General features: G+C 41.2%; 1 protein-coding gene across 1 annotated transcript in view; it reads left to right on the top strand.

Moving 5' to 3' along the window:
- Positions 1-637: 637 nt before the first annotated feature.
- The window catches only part of LOC308630251 (cysteine and glycine-rich protein 1-like), a gene marked incomplete at its 5' end in the record, with an annotated part of 58,062 nt that continues 36,447 nt past the window's right edge, over positions 638-22,252 (top strand). Inside the window, one exon of the mRNA XM_081258733.1 lies at positions 638-774. Coding sequence (XP_081114859.1) covers positions 638-774 — 137 coding nt within the window. The remainder of the gene's footprint in view (positions 775-22,252) is intronic.

The following is a 22,252-nucleotide window of genomic DNA, read 5'->3' as shown; positions in this document are numbered from 1 at the left end:
TTGACCGTTTATGGTTGGCCTCAAAACTGTCATGGCACTGGTGGGTGTGTCATTTAACATGCTAATGTATTACAATGAGCATATAATGAGGCACAAGCTCTACTGGAAGTTGAATCTTCCACCATCTTGGACCTAGTTGGTTCTCACTACTTTTTGTCATGTACTGTGGCTATATCTTCTTTTAAAGGTTGTGCTCTGCCCCCTTCCCTCCTGTTTCACTTGGAAATGTAAACAGGTAGGATGACTATTTTGTCAAGGCTATGAAAACTCCTATTTAAGGGCTAACACTTGATTCTTTGAACAATGAAAGTGGGAATATTAAAGGCATTGTAACATCTGGAAAGGAGAGTAGTATCAGGGCAGAGATGTTTTCCATTTACAGCTTATATGTAAGATGGGTGTAGACAAAAGTTTAGGCATCAGAATTATCATATGTGTCAGTAGATGGGGCATTGGCCCTAGACTGTGGGAGCAGTGGTGAACCCATTTGCTGCAGGCCTTACATTCTCAGAAGAGACTTGAGCAGAATCTTCGATGAAAGCGGTTTTTGCTGCAGCTTCCAAAGTGCTAGTATCCGCTAGGAGGCCTGAAGACATCTAGGATAGTTTGAGTCATATCTTAGGCCATTCTCAAGGGGATGATACTGGCTATGTTGCCAATTATAGAGTTTAACACACCAAATTTGATGTGCCACTTAGGTCTGGATCCTCCTGAAACACAACCAACACCACCACTACCACCACCACCATCAATCACCATGTTAAATTATGCTGGGTAACAAACAACTGTGAAATCCTAGCAGTCTGTGACAACAAAATTTGCTTCTCACTTTACGCTACATACCTACCATGGATTGACTGAAGTTCTGCTCAAATCCCCTCCCTCTGGAATCCATGTTGATGGAATAGCCACCATCTGAAACTTTGCCAATTACCATGGTTGAGGAAATAAGACAATATAAACATTGTACACCAGCTCTTAAAATTTCTTCTTGAAATAGGGTATTTGGTTTCTGTGTTGTGATTAAGATGGCATTTTGATCATATTAGATCTGGGATCCAGGAATAACTGGATCCAGCCTCTCACTAGCAATCTTTTTTACCAGATCCCGAAAAAAAAAGTGCGTGGAGAAAATAGTAAGAATTAAAAACAGAAACAGACTCACAGACATAGAAAGCAAATTTGTGGTTACCAAAGGGGAGAGGGGCTGGGGGAGGGATAAATTAGGAGTTTGGGATTAGCAGATATAAAGTACGATACACAAAATAGATAAACAACCAGATCCTACTGAATAGCACAGGGAACTACATTCAATATCCTGTAATAAACCATAATGGAAAAGAATAAAAAAAAATAGTAAGAAAATGAACCATGTTTCTCTGATGTGTGTGTATCCCCAGTGAAGAATTTCAGTGAGCTAGAAAGGACCCCACCAGGAACTCTTTACATAAGCCTGAGAAGCTAGGGACTAAAAGGGGTTAAATACCTGCTCTGCTTACTTCTACTCCACAGCCTGGATCTGAATCTTTTTTTAAAAAATTAATTTATTTATTTATGGCTGCATTGGGTCTTCATTGTTGTGCGCAGGCTTTCTCTAGTTGTGGCGAGCGGGGACTACTCTTCATTGGGGTGCATGGGCTTCTCATTGTGATGGCTTCTTGTTGTGGAGCATGGGCTCTAGGTGCACAGGCTTCAGTAGTTATGGTGTGCAGGCTCAGTAGATGTGGCTTGTCGGCCCTAGAGTGCAGGCTCAGTAGTTGTGGTGCACGGGCTTAGTTGCTCCACAGCATGTGGATCTTCCCTGATCAGGGATCGAACCCGAGTGCCCTGCATTGGCAGGTGGATTCTTAACCACTGCGCCACCAGGGAAGTCCCTGGATCTGAGCCTTATTGCTATTACTCCACATCTGCCAACAAGAGGCTGAAGTGAGCACAAGATAGAAGGGAAGGAACTAGAGAGAATTTGTCTCAGAACCTAGTGGGGAGCTGGTCTAGGCTGCATGTCCATTACCGAGTCCCATGGGGAAAGAAGCCAGAGAACACAGAGAGAGAAACAGAGAGCATGAGCCTGCCAGTGGAAAGCATGTGGAGTGGGAGGTGGTGGGCTGTCTCAGGAAGGACAGGCTGGGGACCTTCATTTCTCTTGGGTTTTGAGGAAGAGAGGTAGAAGGGACTACAAACACATATATCAAGACATGGCCCCTTTTCAACAATTTCAAAATCTCCAGTCAAGCAGGGTGGCCCATAGAACTGTATCTTCATAAATCCATAGTAACTAACCATTATAGGTAGATACTTAGTACTGAAGAGAAGGTCACGAGGAGATGCGGTTTCCTAACCATGGTTTCCTTCTGGACAGGGTTGGCGTGAAGGGGGAGAGTGAGCAGGACTTTAATATGGGATTCTTTCCCCTTAGGCCTTATTATCTGGCAAGAATGACCCTAAATTGAAGCATGTAGATGCATGTAGGGGAACAGTCAATAATCTGTTTTATTTCTCGGTAGGAAGGTATGTCACTTTAATGCTTAGAGCAGTATGGAGGTTCCTTAAAAAACTACAAAATAGAACTACCATATGACCCAGCAATTCCACTACTGGGCATATACCCTGAGAAAACCATAATTCAAAAAGAGTCATGTACCAAAATCTTCATTGCAGCTCTATTTACAATAGCCTGGAGGTGGAAACAACCTAAGTGTCCATCATAGGATGAATGGATAAAGAAGACATGGCACATATATACAATGGAATATTACTCAGCCATAAAAAGAAACGAAATTGAGCTATTTGTAATGAGGTGGATAGACCTAGAGTCTGTCATACAGAGTGAAGTAAGTCAGAAAAAGAAAGACAAATACTGTATGCTAACATATATATGGAGTCTAAGAAAAAAAAATGTCATGAAGAACCTAGGGGTAAAACAGGAATAAAGACACAGACCTACTAGAGAATGGACTTGAGGATATGGGGAGGGGGAAGGGTAAGCTGTGACAAAGTGAGAGAGCGGCATGGACATATATACACTACCAAACGTAAAATAGATAGCTAGTGGGAAGCAGCCGCATAGCACAGGGGAGATCAGCTCGGTGCTTTGTGATCACCTAGAGGGGTGGAATAGGGAGGGTGGGAGGGAGGGAGATGCAAGAGGGAAGAGATATGGGAACAGATGTATATGTATAACTGATTCACTTTGTTATAAAGCAGAAACTAACACACCATTGTGAAGCAATTATACTCCAATAAAGTAAAGAAATGCTTAGACTTTAAAAAGCTTTTTGTAGGTTGTTTATGTCGATTCCTTATAATTTTATTCTATATTTTTCAAGCACATACAGTATTTTTTATTTTTTCTTAAAGGTGAGAAGTGATCTATTATTTACCTTACACATAGAGTGTGGCTAGGGACAGTGACTAGGTGTGAATGTCCTCTCCAGCTTCTAATTTGGGTCTCTAACTGCTTCCTTTCCAGCAAGGATTCTCAACCCAAAAGAAAACAAAGTAATGTAGTCCCAGTGAGTTATTCTATTTTTGCACATAGTGGTTTGTTAATGGCAGGCACCTCTCTTTTTTCTTAATAATAGAGAAGTTTTATTTAGATTTTCAGATATGAAATTTATGGAATTGATTCATGAAGTCATGGCATGTGAGCTTATTTCTGAGGGTAAGAGTAGTAAGAATACTTCAGCAGACTCTAGGTGTGCAAATTACCCTTCAGTAGGTCCTGAGAAGGAACAATGAGGGTTGGGATCTTGCAACAACAGCAGGCAGTGCAGTGTTATGGAGAGCAGAGTTATAAGGAAACATTTAACATCAGGAGCTGTGGCCAACTTTTTCTCTTCTCCCCTTCTATTCCCTAAGTAAGTACCTGATTCCCAAGCATCCTCTATGGGCAGAATACTCTTCCCTCTTCCCCTGGCCAAATAAAAATACTCCTCTACCCTTGTTAACTCTGTGGTGAGCTGGTGTAGTTCAGTGTGTAGACTTTGGACCCAGATTTCACAAGTTCAGATTCTTGTACCACCATACACATGACTTTGGCAAGTCACTTGATTTCAGTATTTTTCTTCTTTGGGTGAGGATTGAATGAGATAATTAATGTAAAGTGCTTAACAAAATGCTGGGAACTTTAGAGGTGCTCAGTAAAGGTATGTGCTCTCTATATATCTAAAATTATCATGGTAGTCAAATTTCCCAAGGTGACTTGAATTTTAAGCAATTTGGATACACTGTAAGATCATATGTTTTGTTTTTTTGGTTCAGGAAATATATCACAATATTTGTTACTTCTAAGATGAAGGCACATGAAAACTACAGTTTAAAAAAAATGTTATCTATGAGGGGGTGTCAAAATAAGTTACTATCTGTCCAGTTGATCTTAACGTTTTACACTGGATCAACCTATTTGCACACACACACACACACACACACACGTTTAACAAAGCTCTCTTTATAGTCTCTACATATTCTAGGTAGTTGCTCAGGACCCTCTTCTCTCTTTTATTTCCCTTTCCCCATTCATTGTTCCCAGATTTTAGTTGGGCTCCCTTTTGCCTGGCCCTGGATTCTAGGATTTGGCATCACTTTGAAATTTGCTTCTGGCTGTTTCCGATTTGATAACCTTTGAGACACAGCCTTTCTGTCATTTTGGGTCTTAGCACACGCACCATGTCTCAGCTCTTCTCATCCTGTTGGTTATAGGGTCTCCCTGCTAATTGCAGGAGTAGACCTTGGCTGCCCTGAGCCAGAGCTGCTGGGAGACACTCTCCTGGGACACGGACCTTTGGTTCACCCAGCCTGGCACTAAGCAGCAGTGTCTCAAAGATTATCAGTTAGCAGTGTCTGGGGTTTTCCTCGTGATCCCACCCCAGTTCCGGAGACTCTAAGAATCTGCCTGCCCACCAGGGTTTCAAATCTTTTTCCACGGCAGTGGCAGAAAATGAGCTTCCGGAGGGACACAGCAGATCTTTCCCTGAGCAGATGCTTAGCGATCATCAACCAGGTGGGTTCCTCCATCTGGCAGGGGTGTGTGCCCCTCACTTTGGTTGTGCCACTGTCTGTCCTGCCCTGAGTCGCTGTTAGTGTGTAAAGTGCACTTTGTTATGCACCTACATTTGAGGGACTTGTATTCTTTGCTTGTGTCTGTTTTAATCAATCACAGCACTGTCACCCTTGTGACCACTGTACCCCCTTCCAGTCCCTGGTTCATACAACTCAACTCACGCTTGAGAGATCCCTCAAGACCCTGAGAGGGGAGCCAAGAATGAAGACATTCACAGGGACTGGTTTACACCGGGTTGTAGATTTTTCTCTCTATACAAAAACAAACACTTGTTTTGAGAACCTAGGGAATTTAGCTAGACAGTGAGCTTCTTGAAGTCAGGGACTCTATCTTACTTATGTTCTCCCCCAACTCCTCCAATGCCTAGCACAATATCTGGTACGTATTTTGTGAATTTTAGGAGCTAAATTAATTACACTTCTTGCTTTCCTTCTTAAGTTGGGAACCACCTGAGAAATAGAGGAGTCAGACAGCTGGAAATCAACAGGCTGCTGTTAGCACATAAGTTGCCTTTGTTCAGAATAGAAAAAGGCACTTTTTCTTCCTTTGGACATATGAATTAGAAGAAAACACCCACTCCTGGGAGATGATTGTAAAGACAGACTGCCTCTGGGTGGATAAGTCAGAAGAAAGTTGTGGGGAACTGGCTTGGTGTGCGGAAGCTGGGCTGGATTTAGTGCCTGCTTGTCCCCAGGACCAGTGCCTTTGTGCAGGTGCCTCTGGAGATCAAAGCAGGAGGAAGTTTTATATTTTTGTTTTGTTTTTTAATAGTAAAAGTTGAATTAGAGCATATTGCATAGGTACACCACCACGATGGGCTTTCTAATAATCTATCATTGGAAATTCCCTGGTGGTCCGGTGGTTAGAACTCAGTGCTTTCACTGCTGAGTGCCCAGTTTCAATCCCTGATTGGGGAACTAAGATCCTACAAGCCTCATGGCCAAAACGTAACAAAATTTTAAAAATCTATCGTTAATTGAATTTACCATTCAAAATAGTAGGGTTCTCCTTTTCGGAATAGAGCCTGGCCCACTATACTAATCACATAGTGGAGGGCCAACCAGGCTCTGCCCTCCCTACACTGGTATATATAAACCTGAGGCTCAGAAGAGGCTTTGCCAAGTTTGCTCAGGGCTTTTGAAACCAGCCCTGCAGGTTGGGCTCTGCAGGGCCTTCCTGGGGACGGACTCCTTGTGTCTTCCACCTCTTGTTTGTAGAAAAGCTTTAGCCTCCTAGGCTGTCCCTGAGTTTCAAAGAGCAAATTTAATCAGAGAAGTGAGAAAATGCAGAAAAAAGGAAAACAGTCAAGCAGGACAAAATAATAAGTTTACTCGTAAAACAAAGTCAAGAACCTTTAGTTCCTCCTCAACGGCCATTTCCTTGAGTTGTTTTGCAGATACTAAAATCCCCTCAAGTGGAAGAAGTTAACTGCATGCTGTCCACCAGCATGGAGACCTCATGGTGGGTTGGAACCAGAGAGTTGGTGAGTGAGATTCCCCAAAACATCAGCAAGTTACCTCACCATCAACCAATCACAGAACTGAGTACAAGCTGATGACATACCCTGTGACCCTCTCCCTCACACTGTCTTTAAAAACCCTTCCCTCAAGGTCATTGGGGAGTTTGGGTCTTTTGAGCATGAGCACCCTGTTCTCCTTGCAATAAATGCTGTACTTTCCTTCCCTTGCAACCTGGTGTCAGTAGATTGGCTTTGGTGTGCATCAGGCAATTGGCCCCACATTTGGTTTGGAAACACTTTCTCCCAAAGTCCACAATAGTATACTTCCTTTCTTTTCCGTGGGTGGAATGAGTGAGGAGGTGGGAAGGAAGCCATGAGAATTATTGTTGCAGAAGTTCTTACTCATGGAATCATGAGACCAGGAGAAAGGAGGTTCTCAGGAACATAGTACTCAGAATAATGTTTCCTGAATGAGTGAATACATTTTAAGAAGAGGCAGATATGAAGTTTACTGCATAAATGTAGTTAAGAAAGAACAATGGTAGAATAGTTAGGAGGCAAATTTTGTGGCTTAAATGAATTTTTTTTTTGCGGGAGGGGGCACATGCTGCGCAGCATGCGGGGTCTTAGTTCCCTGACCAGAGATCGAACCCGTGCCCCCTCCAGGGGATGCAGTGGAAGCACAGAGTCTTAACACTGGACCACCATGGAAGTCCCTTAAATGAATGTTTTGTGACTTGATAATATATCAGGAGTATGTAAACCATACTTGGCTTGTTATCTGGAGGGTTTTTGTTAACCCTTGACGTTGGATGTGGGGGGATTGACTACTGATAAAGGAACAGAAAAAGGGCCTTTTGAAGGGCTTGACTGTTCAGAGAGTGAGTTGGAAAGTCGATTTTGGTGGAGAAAGATTAATCAACTCATTTGGAAACCATTCAAATTTGACTAGAGGGAGAGGAGATAAGGAGTAAGAGCAACAGTTTCTCAACTTGGGTACCTTTGAAAAGACTCTATCTCTAGTGGGTATAATGAGAGTTAACTTTTTTTTTTTTTTTTGCCTTTTTTGCGGTACGCGGGCCTCTCACTGTTTTGGCCTCTCCCGCTGTGGAGCACAGGCTCCAGATGCGCAGGCTCAGCGGCCATGGCTCACGGGCCCAGATGCCCCGCGGCATGTGGGACCTTCCTGGACCGGGGCACAAATCCGTGTCCCCTGCATCGGCAGGCGGACTCTCAACCACTGTGCCACCAGGGAAGCCTGAGAGTTAACTTTTATTCCTTGGAAGGGAAAAAAGAGATACCCCTATGAATTCTCAAGTTGCTGCTTCAGAAGGAGATACCAGTCAGAATGTTACACAAGAGAATGATAGAAGAAGTGAGAAGGCTTATTTCTGGGCCTTTTTTGGGGACTCTGTGTATGTGTGTGTTATCTTGTTTCTTATACTCTAATTACATTAATTAGGGTTAATTCATATTTATAAATTAATTAATTCATATTAGTTTATCAACTTAGTCAAGGATTTTGAGGTCCTAAAACACATGAAACAAATGAATTTTGATGGTAGAGGAAAAGATCAGCTGTTGGGTTGGTAGTGGGTGACAGTGGAGTAAAGATGGGGAGCCAGGAGTCAGGGGGAGAGCAGTACCTTCTTGGAGGTATTTGAGCTTAATTTAGTAATCTATTGCCCCATAAACAACTACCCCAAGATTTAGTGGCTTAAAACAACAGTCGTTATTTAGCTCATGGTTAGGGCATGGGATCAGCTTGGTAGTTTTCCTGCTTGTCTTAGCTGGGCTTACTCATGAATCTCTGGTCACCTGCTGCTTGTAGATAAGATGGTGGGTCAGCTGGGGAATTGGCTGTTCTCAGCTGGCCTCCCTCACATGTGTGGTAGTTGGCTGGCTGTTAGCTAGGGTATCTCAGTTCTCCTCCAGTGGCCTCTTATTCTCTAGCAGGTGGCAACAGGCCTGTAAAGAGATGGTTTCAGGTTTCCAGGTGCAGCAAGGGCGCAAGCACCAGCACTTTTAAGCCTCTGCTGTACCTCATGTTTGCTAATGTCCCACTTGGCAGGTCACGTGGCCAAACTCAATTCAAAGAGTGGAGAAATAGACTGTCTCGATGGGAGGCTCTATATTGCCACAGGGAGGGGAGGGATTTGATGCCATTTTTACCATCTACTATAGAACTTCAGGTTGCTGTGAAGGCTGCAGGTTGGAGAGAAAGGAAGAGAGGGGTCTGGAGAAGGGGAAGGGTAAAGATGATCTTTGTCTACTTCAAAGCTTTTCCTGGGACTGCCCCTAACTTGGGCTAAATGCCATTGTGTGGTAAAAAGAAATCTGGCAGACTCGGAAACTAAAGTTCATACCAGAAACTATTGGGAAAGGGAAAACTAGTAGAGGAAAGTAGTGTGGTTGATTACGGGATACATATTGCAAAAACATTTTAAAATTAAATGTTGCACAGGACTCAGCCTTAGATATCATTAGGTATTACTTAGGTATTAGATACTACTTAGATAATACTGAGATAGTACTCAGTCCAGTAATCTAGATCTTGTATTACTCTCCCTTTATTTGGATAGGAAAACTGGGTTACAGGATGTTACCAAACTCATAAAATTGTGTGCCAGAAGCTTGAAAAAACTGGGAATCATACTTATTAAAGCTGAAACTAGACCTTGATTAAAGAGTATCATTTTCCTTATTGTTATGGAAAACTGAGGTAAGGGTAGACATCTTACAATAGTTTCTTTATTATCAGCTGTGTCAAGAAAATAAAAGGACAGTGTTTGGGGCATTACTGAATTGTGCATGCTGGAGCCTTAATGAGACGATTAATGATCTGAGTAGCGCATCATTTCAGAAATGGGAGGAGGTGGGGAATGGTGTGAGGGAGCTGCTTTTCCTTCAGTGAGCTCATCTATCAAGGACTAAATTAAGACAGCAAGTGGAGCCAGGGGGAGAACTTGGCTCATTTTCTCCTCATCTGGGCCTCATCTTCTCTAGGTAGCCTCAGATCTTGAGGCCTCTAAGTCCCAACTTCCTCTCAGTAAATTGAGGATGTTATTATTCCTGAGTAGTCTTACTCAGGAACTTACCGGAAAATCAAGGCTGGGACTACACATCATCCAGAACTCCTCTACCTCTTTTGTCCTTGTGCTTGTTCATCTGATTTTCTTGAATTGATATATTTTTTAGAGAAGTTTGAGGTCCACAACAAAATTGAGGGGGAGGAATAGAGATTTCCTGTATAACACCTGTCTTCACTCATACATAGCCTCTCCCATTATCAATATCCCCCACCAGAGTGTACGTGTGCTCGATTTTTTAAAAAAAGCTTTATTTTGAAATAATTTCAAAGTTATAGAAAGGTGGAAAGAATAATAGAGGGCTCCCATATACCCTTTATACAGATTTAACAATTCTTAATGTTTTGCCACATTTGCTTTTTTGTATTCTTTCTTTCCCTCTGTGTGTGTGTGTGTGTGTGTATATATATATACACACACACACATATATATATATACACACACATATATACACACACACATATATATACACACATATATACACACACACATATATACACACACATATATATACACACATATATATACACACACACATATATATACACATATATACACACACACATATATATATATACACGCACATATATATATATATATATATATATAAAATCATTTGAGAGCAGGTTGTATTATTATTCCCTCTGACCTCAATACTTTATTATGTGTTTCCTAAGAAAAATGATATTTTCTTAACATTTTCATAGTATAGTTGTCACATTTAGGAAATTTAACATTGAAACAATACTTTTTCCAGTCTACAGTTCAAAATCCAATTTGTCAATTATCCCAATAATGTCTTTTTTCTCTCCAAGATCCAATTCAAAATCCTGTATTGCAATTGGTTGTCCTCTCTCTGTAGAGTCCAAATAGATTTCCTCAGCTTTAAAAAAAATCTTTAATAAAAAATTGATATTTTTCAAAGAATACAAGATAGCTATTTTACAGACGGTTCATCACTTTGGGTTTGTCTGGTGTTTCCTGATGATTAGACTTAGATCATGTGTTCCTACCTGTACCGAAAATCAATGCGTTGTTCCTCTCAAAGTACTACATCTGGTGGCACACAGTGTGCATCTGCCCTTACTGGTGATGTTAATTCAATCACATAATAAAGGTGTTGTCTGGTTTCTCTGCTGTATAGTTACTATTTTTCTCTTTCAATGCTAAGCGATCTGTGGGGAGACACTTTGGGACTATGCACATATCTTGCTCTTCATCGAGCTTTTCCCCCTTGGATGCAATGCTAATTCTTGTTTGAATGAGTCTTTATTATGATAGTTGCAGGGTTTTCTTTTCTTACCTCATTCCGTAACTTTATCTTTCTTTTCCACAGTTGAAATTTCGTTCCCAACATTGTCATCAAATTATTTATTTTCTCAGTCTTACATTACCCACAAAATAGTTTTAGAATAGCTACACCGATATCGTGGTGAAAAACAAACCCATCAGAAAAACCTCAAGACTTTTTGGAGTTCTTTTATTCCCTAGATTGTGGGTATAATGTCAAAATGCTGTGCTCAAAAGTTATTTGGATTGGTTCTCTTTTTTTCCCCTTCTATGTGGTATTTATCCTTCCCTAACTCCCGTCACCGCCCCCCCCCCCATCATGGTTATTAATTTAAACTACAGTGTGTTAATTTGTTTCTGTGTCTATTAAGTTTTAGTTTTCTTTCTCATCTCCACTCCATCCTTTCAAACCTAAAATCTATAGCCTACTGTTTTAGTCTCCCAGGGATGCCATAACAGAATACCAGGCTGGGTAGCTTGAACAACAGAAATTAATTTTCTCACAGTTCTGGAGGCTGGGAGTTGAAAATCAAGGTGCTGGTAGGGTTGGTTTCTCCTCCTGGTTTACAGATGGCCACCTTCTCCCTGTGTCCTTTCATGACCTTTCCTCTGTACTTAAGCACCCCTGGGGTCTCTTCCTCTTATAATGACAGTGGTTCTATTGGATTAGCATCTCATCCTTTGACCTCATTTAAACTTGGTTACATCCTAAAAGTCCCTTCCTCAAGTGATATTGAGGGTTAGGGGTGCAACATATGAATTTTGGAGGGTACACAATTCAGTCTGTTATACCCACTAAACTTTGGCTCTCCCATGAAGCTCTTGATACTGCTTTTGAAATTCATTGAGGCTGCTGACTTCTTTTGACTCAGTTCCTTCCTTGTTCACTTGTTTATATGCTTCCTTATTTATTCTTTTCACAATTCATCCAATCACTCATTTTTTGAATAATTTACTCATCCGAAAACTATTTATTGAACACCTACTAAGCATAAAGCACTTTGCTAGACATAGGAGATATAATGGTGAGGAGGAAAACAGAACAAAGATAAGTCCCAAAAGTTTATAGCCAACTGGGGGAGTCTGACATGATCAAAGAGTCATCCAAATAACTACTGTATTTTTAATTTCTTAAACATGTAAGATTACAATGCAATTGTGCTCCAAAGAATATATAAGAAAGCCTAAAAGGAGGGAATTGGTGTATTTGATGTAGTCAGGGAAGGCATCTCCAGTAAAATGATATTCATGCTGGATTTAATGAAATGCCAAGAGTTAACTGGAGAAAGAGAAATAAAGGAGAAGGGGAGGTGGTATAATAGGGAACTGATGGTTCCTGGCAAGGGAACAAAATACCCTAAGGACTATCATTTTAATAATCTGCACCAATACCATCAGATCCTTTGCCAATAGTCCTGCATTGTTCACTTTTCCCATCTCCAGCAGGGTATTCGTTCAACCACCTATAGAATAGTGTTGCTGTAAGTCACACCTTTATGTGGATTAGCTCCACTGCAGATTCATTATCTCCAGTAATAGCAGCCTGTGTGCTGATGTTTCTGTGTCTCTGGGCAATTCTCTTTCTATTGTTGCTGCTCAAAAGCTAATTCAAACCTGGCCAAGTTTCCTTGAGCAACCTTGCCCATTACCTCCTATGAATGAATTTTCCTAACACACAGCAAATAGAAGCTGTTATGTGAGAATACCCTACATACTAATTGCCCCATATGCTGGTGAGTTCGGTGCTATCTCTCCAGCCCCCTTACTTCCCAACATCCAATTTGCCATCCACTCTTGTTTTTTTTTTTTTTTTTTTTGCGGTACGCGGGCCTCTCACTGTTGTGGCCTCTCCCATTGCGGAGCACAGGCTCTGGACGCGCAGGCTCAGCGGCCATGGCTCACTGGCCCAGCCGCTCCGCGGCATGTGGGATCCTCCCGGACTGGGGCACGAACCCATGTCCCCTGCATCGGCAGACAGACTCTCAACCACTGCGCCACCAGGGAAGCCCGCCATCCACTCTTGTTCATTCAACCTTGTCGATATCTTTTAACTGACTTTTTTTTACTCCATTTAACTACTTATTTCAGACTCTTGACATCTCTCTCTTAGATTTCTACAAGTACCTCTTTAAATATTCTACCCTCTGCCTCCTGCCTTATCTCCTTTTAATTTATCCTCTATAGTGCACCAGAGACAGTCTCTGGTATACTGTATTCTGCATTAACAGAAAGAGTGTGGGCTTTGGAGCAGAACAAGCTCTGCTATACAGTTATATGTCTTTCTGCAAGTGACTTAATTTCTTTAAGTTTCAGCATTAAAAAAAAAGCTGTAAAATGAAGATAATAATACCCATACTTGGTTCTTGTATGTAAAATGTGCTCAAGCATTATCTGGTATCATACTACTAACGGTTAGCATTAAACCAAGGGCCGGGCATTGTACTAACTGCTTTATGTGCACTACCACATTTATATTTTCCAGATGATGAAATAAGGCACAATTTGCACAAAGTCACACAGCAAATAAAGTGGTGAGGAATTCATGCTCAGTCAGTTAGCCTCCAAAACACCTGTGCTTAACCACACAACTACAGCTATTATGAGAGCAACTACAGCTATTATGAGAGATAGGGTGGAAAAGTGAGAACACTGTGAAACTTAGCTTCGGTTCTTAGCTGCTAGATGAACTTGGACAAGTTTCTTAAAGATTTTGAGCATCAGTTATTTGATCTGTGAAATGAGAATATATACCTACAACATTGTAAAGAGAGTTAAGTAAGATTGAATTATATAAAGTAAATGGCATGTAATATCACTCAATAAAGAATATCTATGATTATCATTATTTCTAGCTTAAAAGTACAGTAATTTAGCTACTCTGTTTAAAAATCGTGTTGCTATCCCTCTGCATCATCAGGATAAAGTCTACTGTCTTCAGCATGGCCCACTAAGCCGTGCATTAACGCCTCTTTCCTTCATCTTCCACTCCGAGGTTTAATAATGATCACTTGCTGTTCTCCCAAACATGCACTGCTTTCGTATAACTCTCTGTCTTTTTTAAGGCTGCCTTCTTGGCCTGGAAAACTGCCCCTCCTTCTCTTGCTCCCACCCCAATATGTTATCTTTTGTCTAACTCTCATTCTTCAATACTTGGAGGACCTCCACCCATCCCCCTTTTTTCACAAAGCCATATTTGGTTAACATCTTCAACTTCCCCAGTTATACTTGAATGACCTTTCTCAGATGCCTTTGTAAGTGGGCATCCATTGAATCTCGTTTCACAATTGTTTACTGGTCATTTTTCCTCACTAGACTGTGAGCTATCAGAGGGCAAAGATTGTGTCTTTCCCATCAGTATTCCAAGACTTAGCACAGTGTGACTGCTCAGTGAATGCCTGTGTATGTGGATTAAATGTAATAATCAGAAGTATAGAGGGCAGGTATTTAATAATAAATATTTTCAACATTTTAATAATTTTGTACATTTATTACCCAATATATTCTATTAATAATATTTATTTAATTATTTATAATATGAGGGTGATGCTTGTGCCTTTGTTCCCTTGTACACATTTCAGAATTTAAGGAATATGTTTAGTGAAGTCTCTCTGCTACAGTTTATTCTATTATCAGTTGAAGTAATTATAAAGTGATTCTGCAGACTGCTTATTTTCCTCATTGTCCAGACACAGTGAAAGTCTCCAATTATTATTATTATTTTTAAGCACGTTCATTAACCAAATGTAATGTCTTTTGTTAGGCTGTTAACTGACCTAAAATAAGGGCATTTCCATTAAATAAAACTGAAAAGAGACTTCCGGGTAAGATGGCAGAAGAGTAAGACGCGGAGATCACCTTCCTCCCCACGGATACACCAGAAATACAGCTACACGTGGAACAACTCCTACAGAACACCTACTGAACGCTGGCAGAAGACCCCAGACCTCCCAAAAGGCAAGAAACTCCCCACATACCTGGGTAGGGCAAAGCGGAGAGATCCCCGCACAGAGGATCGGTGCCGAGCGGCACTCACCAGCCCGAGAGACTTGTCTGCTCGCCCGCTAGGGCGGGCGGCGCTGGAAGCCGAGGCTCGGACTTCGGTCAGAGCGCAGGGAGAGGACTGGGGCTGGCGGCGAGAACTCAGCCTGAGGGGGGCTAGTGTGCCACAGCTAGCCGGGAGGGAGTCCGGGAAAACTCTGGAGCTGCCGAAGAGGCAAGAGACGTTTTCTTCCCTCTTGGTTTCCTGGTGCGTGAGGAGAGGGGATTAAGAACGCTGCTTAAAGGGGCTCCACAGACGGGCGTGAGTCGCGACTGAAAGCGTGGAGCCCAGTGACGGGCGTGGGACTCTGGGGCTGTTGCTGCCGCCGCCAAGAAGCCTGTGTGTGAGCGCAGGTCACTGTCCACACTGCCCTTCCGGGAGCCTGTGCAGCCCGCCACTGCCGGGGTCCCGGGATCCAGGGGCAGCTTCCCTGGGAGAACGCACGGCGCGCCTCGGGCTGGTGCAACGTCACGCCGACCTCTGCTGCTGCAGGCTCGCCCCGCACTCCGTGCCCCTCCCTCCCGCCCGGCCTGAGTGAGCCAGAGTCCCCGAAGAGGCTGCTCCTTTAACCCTGTCCTGTATGAGCAAAGAACAGACGCACTCCTGCGACCTACACGCAGAGGCGGGGCCAAATCCAAAGCTGAGACCCAGGAGCTGTGAGAACAAAGAAGAGAAAGGGAAACCTCTCCCAGCAGCCTCAGAAGCAGCGGATTAAAGCTCCACAATCAACTTGATGTACCCTGCATCTGTGGAATACATGAATAGACAACAAATCATCCCAAATTGAGGAGCCAGGAGTCAGTGCTGTGCCTCTGAGGGGGGAGAGCCAACTTCAGGACACTGGTCCACAAGAGACCTCCCAGCTCCACATAATATCAAACGGCGAAAATCTTCCAGAGATCTCCATCTCAACACCAGCACCCAGCTTCACTCAACGAACAGCAAGCTACAGTGCTGGACACCCTATGCCAAACAACTAGCAAGACAGGAACACAACACCACCCATTAGCAGAGAGGTGGCCTAAAATCATAAAAAGTCCGCAGACACCCCAAAACACACCACCAGACGTGGACCTGCCCGCCAGAAAGACAAGATCCAGCCTCATCCACCAGAACACAGGCACTAGTCCCCTCCACCAGGAAGCCTACACAACCCACTAAACCAAACTTAGCCACTGGGGACAGACACCAAAAACAACGGGAACTATGAACCTGCAGGCCGCAAAAAGGAGACCCCAAACACAGTAACATAAGCAAAATGAGAAGACAGAAAAACACACAGCAGGAGAAGGAACAAGATAAAAACCCACCAGACCTAACAAATGAAGAGGTAATAGGCATTCTACCTGAAAAAGAATTCAGAATAATGATGGTAAAGATGATCCAAGATTCTATTTCCCAGATCCAAAATCTTGGAAATAGAATAGACAAAATGCCAGAAACAGTTAACAAGGACCTAGAAGAACTAAAGATGAATCAAGCATCAATGAAAAATACAATAAATGAAATAAAAAATACTCTAGATGGGATCAATAGCAGAATAACTGAGGCAGAAGAACGGATAAGTGAGGTGGAAGATAAAATAGTGGAAATAACTGCTGCAGAGCAAAATAAAGAAAAAAGAATGAAAAGAACAGAGGACAGTCTCAGAGACCTCTAGGACAACATTAAACGCACCAACATTCGAATTATAGGGGTTCCAGAAGAAGAAGAGAAAAAGAAAGGGACTGAGAAAATATTTGAAGAGATTATAGTTGAAAACTTCCCTAATATGGGAAAGGAAATAGTTAATCAAGTCCAGGAGGCACAGAGAGTCCCATACAGAATAAATCCAAGGAGAAATACGCCAAGACACATATTAATCAAACTGTCAAAAATTATACACAAAGAAATCATATTAAAAGCAGCCAGGGAAAAACAACAAATAACACACAAGGGAATCCCCATCAGGATAACAGCTGATCTCTCAGCAGAAACTCTACAAGCCAGAAGGGAGTGGCAGGACATAATTAAAGTGATGAAGGAGAAAAACCTGCAACCAAGATTACTCTACCCAGCAAGGATCTCATTCAGATTTGATGGAGAAATTAAAACGTTTACAGACAAGCAAAAGCTGAGAGAGTTCAGCACCACCAAACCAGCTTTACAACAAATGCTAAAGGAACTTCTCTAGGCAAGAAACACAACAGAAGGAAAAGACCTACAATAACGAACCCAAAACAATTAAGAAAATGGGAATAGGAACATACATATCGATAATTACCTTAAATGTAAATGGACTAAATGCTCCCACCAAAAGACACAGAGTGGCTGAATGGATACAAAAACAAGACCCATATATATGCTGTCTACAAGAGACCCACTTCAGACCTAGAGACACATACAGACTGAAACAAAGGGGATGGAAAAAGATATTCCATGCAAATGGAAACCAAAAGAAAGCTGGAGTAGCAATTCTCATATCAGACAAAATAGACTTTAAAATAAAGACTACTAGAAGAGACAAAGAAGGACACTACATAATGGTCAAGGAATCAATCCAAGAAGAAGATATAACAATTGTAAACATTTATGCACCCAACATAGGAGCACCTCAATACATAAGGCAAATACTAACAGCCATAAAAGGAGAAATTGACAGTAACACAATCATAGTAGGGGACTTTAACACCCCACTTTCACCAATGGACAGATCATCCAAAATGAAAATAAATAAAGAAACACAAGCTTGAAATGATACATTAAACAAGATGGACTTAATTGATATTTATAGGACATTCCATCCAAAAACAACAGAATACACATTTTTCTCAAGTGCTCATGGAACATTCTCCAGGATAGATCATATCTTGGGTCACAAATCAAGCCTTGGTAAATTTAAGAAAATTGAAATTGTATCAAGTATCTTTTCCGACCACAATGCTATGAGACTAGATATCAATTACAGGAAAAGATCTGTAAAAAATACAAACGCATGGAGGCTAAACAATACACTACTTCATAACGAAGTGATCACTGAAGAAATCAAAGAGGAAATTAAAAAATACCTAGAAACAAATGACAATGGAGACATGACGACCCAAAACCTATGGGATGCAGCAAAAGCAGTTCTAAGAGGGAAGTTTATAGCAATACAATCCCACCTTAAGAAACAGGAAACATCTCGAATAAACAACCTAACCTTGCACCTGAAGCAATTAGAGAAAGAAGAACAAAAACATCCCAAAGTTAGCAGAAGGAAAGAAATTATAAAGATCAGATCAGAAATAAATGAAAAAGAAATGAAGGAAACGATAGCAAAGATCAATAAAACTGAAAGCTGGTTCTTTGAGAAGATAAACAAAATTGATAAACCATTAGCCAGACTCATCAAGAGAAAAAGGGAGAAGACTCAAATCAATAGAATTAGAAATGAAAAAGGAGAAGTAACAACTGACACTGCAGAAATACAAAAGATCATGAGAGATTACTACAAGCAACTCTATGCCAATAAAAGAGACAACCTGGAAGAAATGGACAAATTCTTAGAAATGCACAACCTGCCAAGACTGAATCAGGAAGAAATAGAAAATATGAACAGACCAATCACAAGCACTGAAATTGAAACTGTGATAAAAAATCTTCCAACAAACAAAAGCCCAGGACCAGATGGCTTCACAGGCGAATTCTATCAAGCATTTAGAGAAGAGCTAACACCTATCCTTCTCAAACTCTTCCAAAATATAGCAGAGGGAGGAGCACTCCCAAACTCATTCTACGAGGCCACCATCACCTTGATACCAAAACCAGACAAGGATGTCACAAAGAAAGGAAACTACAGGCCAATATCACTGATGAACATAGATGCAAAAATCCTCAACAAAATACTAGCAAACAGAATCCAACAGCACATTAAAAGGATCATACACCATGATCAAGTGGGGTTTATTCCAGGAATGCAAGGATTCTTCAATATACGCAAATCAATCAACGTGATACACCATATTAACAAATTGAAGGAGAAAAACCATATGATCATCTCAATAGATGCAGAGAAAGCTTTCGACAAAATTCAACACCCATTTATGATAAAAACCCTGCAGAAAGTAGGCATAGAGGGAACTTTCCTCAACATAATAAAGGCCATATATGACAAACCCACAGCCAGCATCGTCCTCAATGGTGAAAAACTGAAACCATTTCCACTAAGATCAGGAACAAGACAAGGTTGCCCACTCTCACCACTCTTATTCAACATAGTTTTGGAAGTTTTAGCCACAGCAATCAGAGAAGAAAAGGAAATAAAAGGAATCCAAATCGGAAAAGAAGAAGTAAAGCTGTCACTATTTGCAGATGACATGATACTATACATAGAGAATCCTAAAGATGCTACCAGAAAACTACTAGAGCTAATCAATGAATTTGGTAAAGTTGCAGTTTACAGAATTAATGCACAGAAATCTCTGGCATTCCTATATACTAATGATGAAAAATCTGAAAGTGAAATCAAGGAAACACTCCCATTTACCATTGCAACAAAAAGAATAAAATATCTAGGAATAAACCTACCTAAGGAGACAAAAGACCTGTATGCAGAAAATTATAAGACACTGATGAAAGAAATTAAAGATGATACAAATAGATGGAGAGATGTACCATGTTCTTGGATTGGAAGAATCAACATTGTGAAAATGACTCTACTACCCAAAGCAATCTACAGATTCAATGCAGTCCCTATCAAACTACCACTGGCATTTTTCACAGAACTGGAACAAAAAATTTCACAATTTGTATGGAAACACAAAAGACCCCGAATAGCCAAAGCAATCTTGAGAACGAAAAACGGAGCTGGAGGAATCAGGCTCCCTGATTTCAGACTATACTACAAAGCTACAGTAATCAAGACAGTATGGTACTGACACAAAAACAGAAAGATAGATCAATGGAACAGGATAGAAAGCCCAGAGATAAACCCACGGACATATGGTCACCTTATCTTTAATAAAGGAGGCAGGAATGTACAGTGGAGAAAGGACAGTCTCTTCAATAAGTGGTGCTGGGAAAACTGGATAGGGACATGTAAAAGTTTGAGATTAGATCATTCCCTAACACCATACACAAAAATAAGCTCAAAATGGATTAAAGACCTAAATGTAAGGCCAGACACTATCAAACTCTTAGAGGAAAACATAGGCAGAACACTCTATGACATAAATCACAGCAAGATCCTTTTTGACCCACCTCCTAGAGAAATGGAAATAAAGACAAAAATAAACACATGGGACCTAATGAAACTTCAAAGCTTTTGCACAGCAAAGGAAATCATAAACAAGACCAAAAGACAACACTCAGAATGGGAGAAAATATTTGCAAATGAAGCAACTGACAAAGGATTAATCTCCAAAATTTATAAGCAGCTCATGCAGCTCAATAACAAAAAAACAAACAACCCAATCCATAAATGGGCAGAAGACCTAAATAGACATTTCTCCACAGAAGATATACAGACTGCCAACAAACACATGAAAGGATGCTCAACATCTTTACTCATTAGAGAAATGCAAATCAAAACTACAATGAGATATCATCTAATACCAGTCAGAATGGCCATCATCAAAAAATCTAGAAACAATAAATGCTGGAGAGGGTGTGGAAAAAAGGGAACACTCTTGCACTGCTGGTGGGAATGTGAATTGGTACAGCCACTATGGAGAACGGTATGGAGGTTCCTTAAAAAACTACAAATAGAACTACCATATGACCCAGCAATCCCACTACTGGGCATATACCCTGAGAAAACCATAATTCAAAAAGAGTCATGTACCAAAGTGTTCATAGCAGCCCTATTTACAATAGCCCGGAGATGGAAACAACCTAAGTGTCCATCATCGGATGAATGGATAAAGAAGATGTGGCACATATATACAATGGAATATTACTCAGCCATAAAAAGAAATGAAATTGAGCTATTTGTAATGAGGTGGATGGACCTAGAGTCTGTCATACAGAGTGAAGTAAGTCAGAAAGAGAAAGACAAATACTGTATGCTGACACATATATATGGAATTTAAGAAAAAAAACTGTCATGAAGAACATAGGGGTAAGACAGGAATAAAGACACAGACTTATTAGGGAATGGACTTGAGGATATGGGGAGCGGGAAGGGTAAGCTGTGACAAAGTGAAAGAGCGGCATGGACATATATACACTACCAAACGTAAGGTAGATAGCTAGTGGGAAGCAGCCGCATAGCACAGGGAGATCAGCTCCGTGCTTTGTGACCGCCTGGAGGGGTGGGATAGGGAGAGTGGGAGGTAGACACAAAAGGGAGGGGATATGGGAACATATGTATATGTATAACTGATTAAATTTGTTATAAAGCAAAAAAAAAAAACAAAACTGAAAAGAGTCAGCAAGGATTAATGAAAAAATGACATAAAGAAATAAACATGACAAGCAACACAAAGAAGGTTGGAGATCCTTTTAGAAAGATACAGTTTGCTAATCTGACTCTCTTCTCTTTTGAGGAAGATTCAATGCTGGGACCCCCTGCTGGGGAGAAGGTGGAGGAGGGAGGGAGGAATGACAGGAACACAGTTTAAATGTTTTGACAGTGTAGTCAAAGAGAGTGAATTGCTGCAGGCATTTGCACATTTTAACCCCTACTGTAACAGCTAGAATTCTTTTTTGCACTATCTAAATCCAAGAATCAGCTCTTTGGAAAACTGACTGTCTCCTGCCTGCCACCAAAAAAAAATAATAATAATAAAAGAAAAGAAGTGAAAAATATCAGGTAAGCAAGAAATTGAGTACACTTGTCTCTGTTAGATGGCAGTAATTATTGTATTTTAATTTTATTTTCATCTTTCATTAGATTGTTATCCCAGATATAACCAAGAGTGCTAGAGCACTGTGCCTTATTCTCTTGGGCCCCGTGTGTAAAATTTCAACAACACATTCTGGCAGGATGAGCAGATTTAATGATAAGGAATTAAGAAGTCCACTACGGGGGCTTCCCTGCCGGCGCAGTTGTTGAGAGTCCGCCTGCCGATGCAGGGGACACGGGTTCGTGCCCCGGTCCGGGAAGATCCCACATGCCGCGGAGCGGCTGGGCCTGTGAGCCATGGCCGCTGAGCCTGCGCGTCCAGAGCCTGCGCTCCGCAACGGGAGAGGCCACAAGAGTGAGAGGCCCGCGTACCGCAAAAAAAAAAAAAAAAAGTCCACTACGATTTAGTTCCAAAGTTGACTGAATTAGTCCTTTGAAATTCGAAGTTGCTTCAGGTCATTTCTTTAGTCAAAACAATGCTTATCGGAAGAGGCAAGTCAATCCACAATAA

The sequence above is a fragment of the Mesoplodon bidens genome (assembly GCF_964165515.1).
Source record: "Mesoplodon bidens genome assembly, chromosome: 1".
In the NCBI taxonomy this organism is placed as follows: domain Eukaryota; kingdom Metazoa; phylum Chordata; class Mammalia; order Artiodactyla; family Ziphiidae; genus Mesoplodon; species Mesoplodon bidens.
This window is presented reverse-complemented; position numbering and strand designations above follow the sequence as displayed.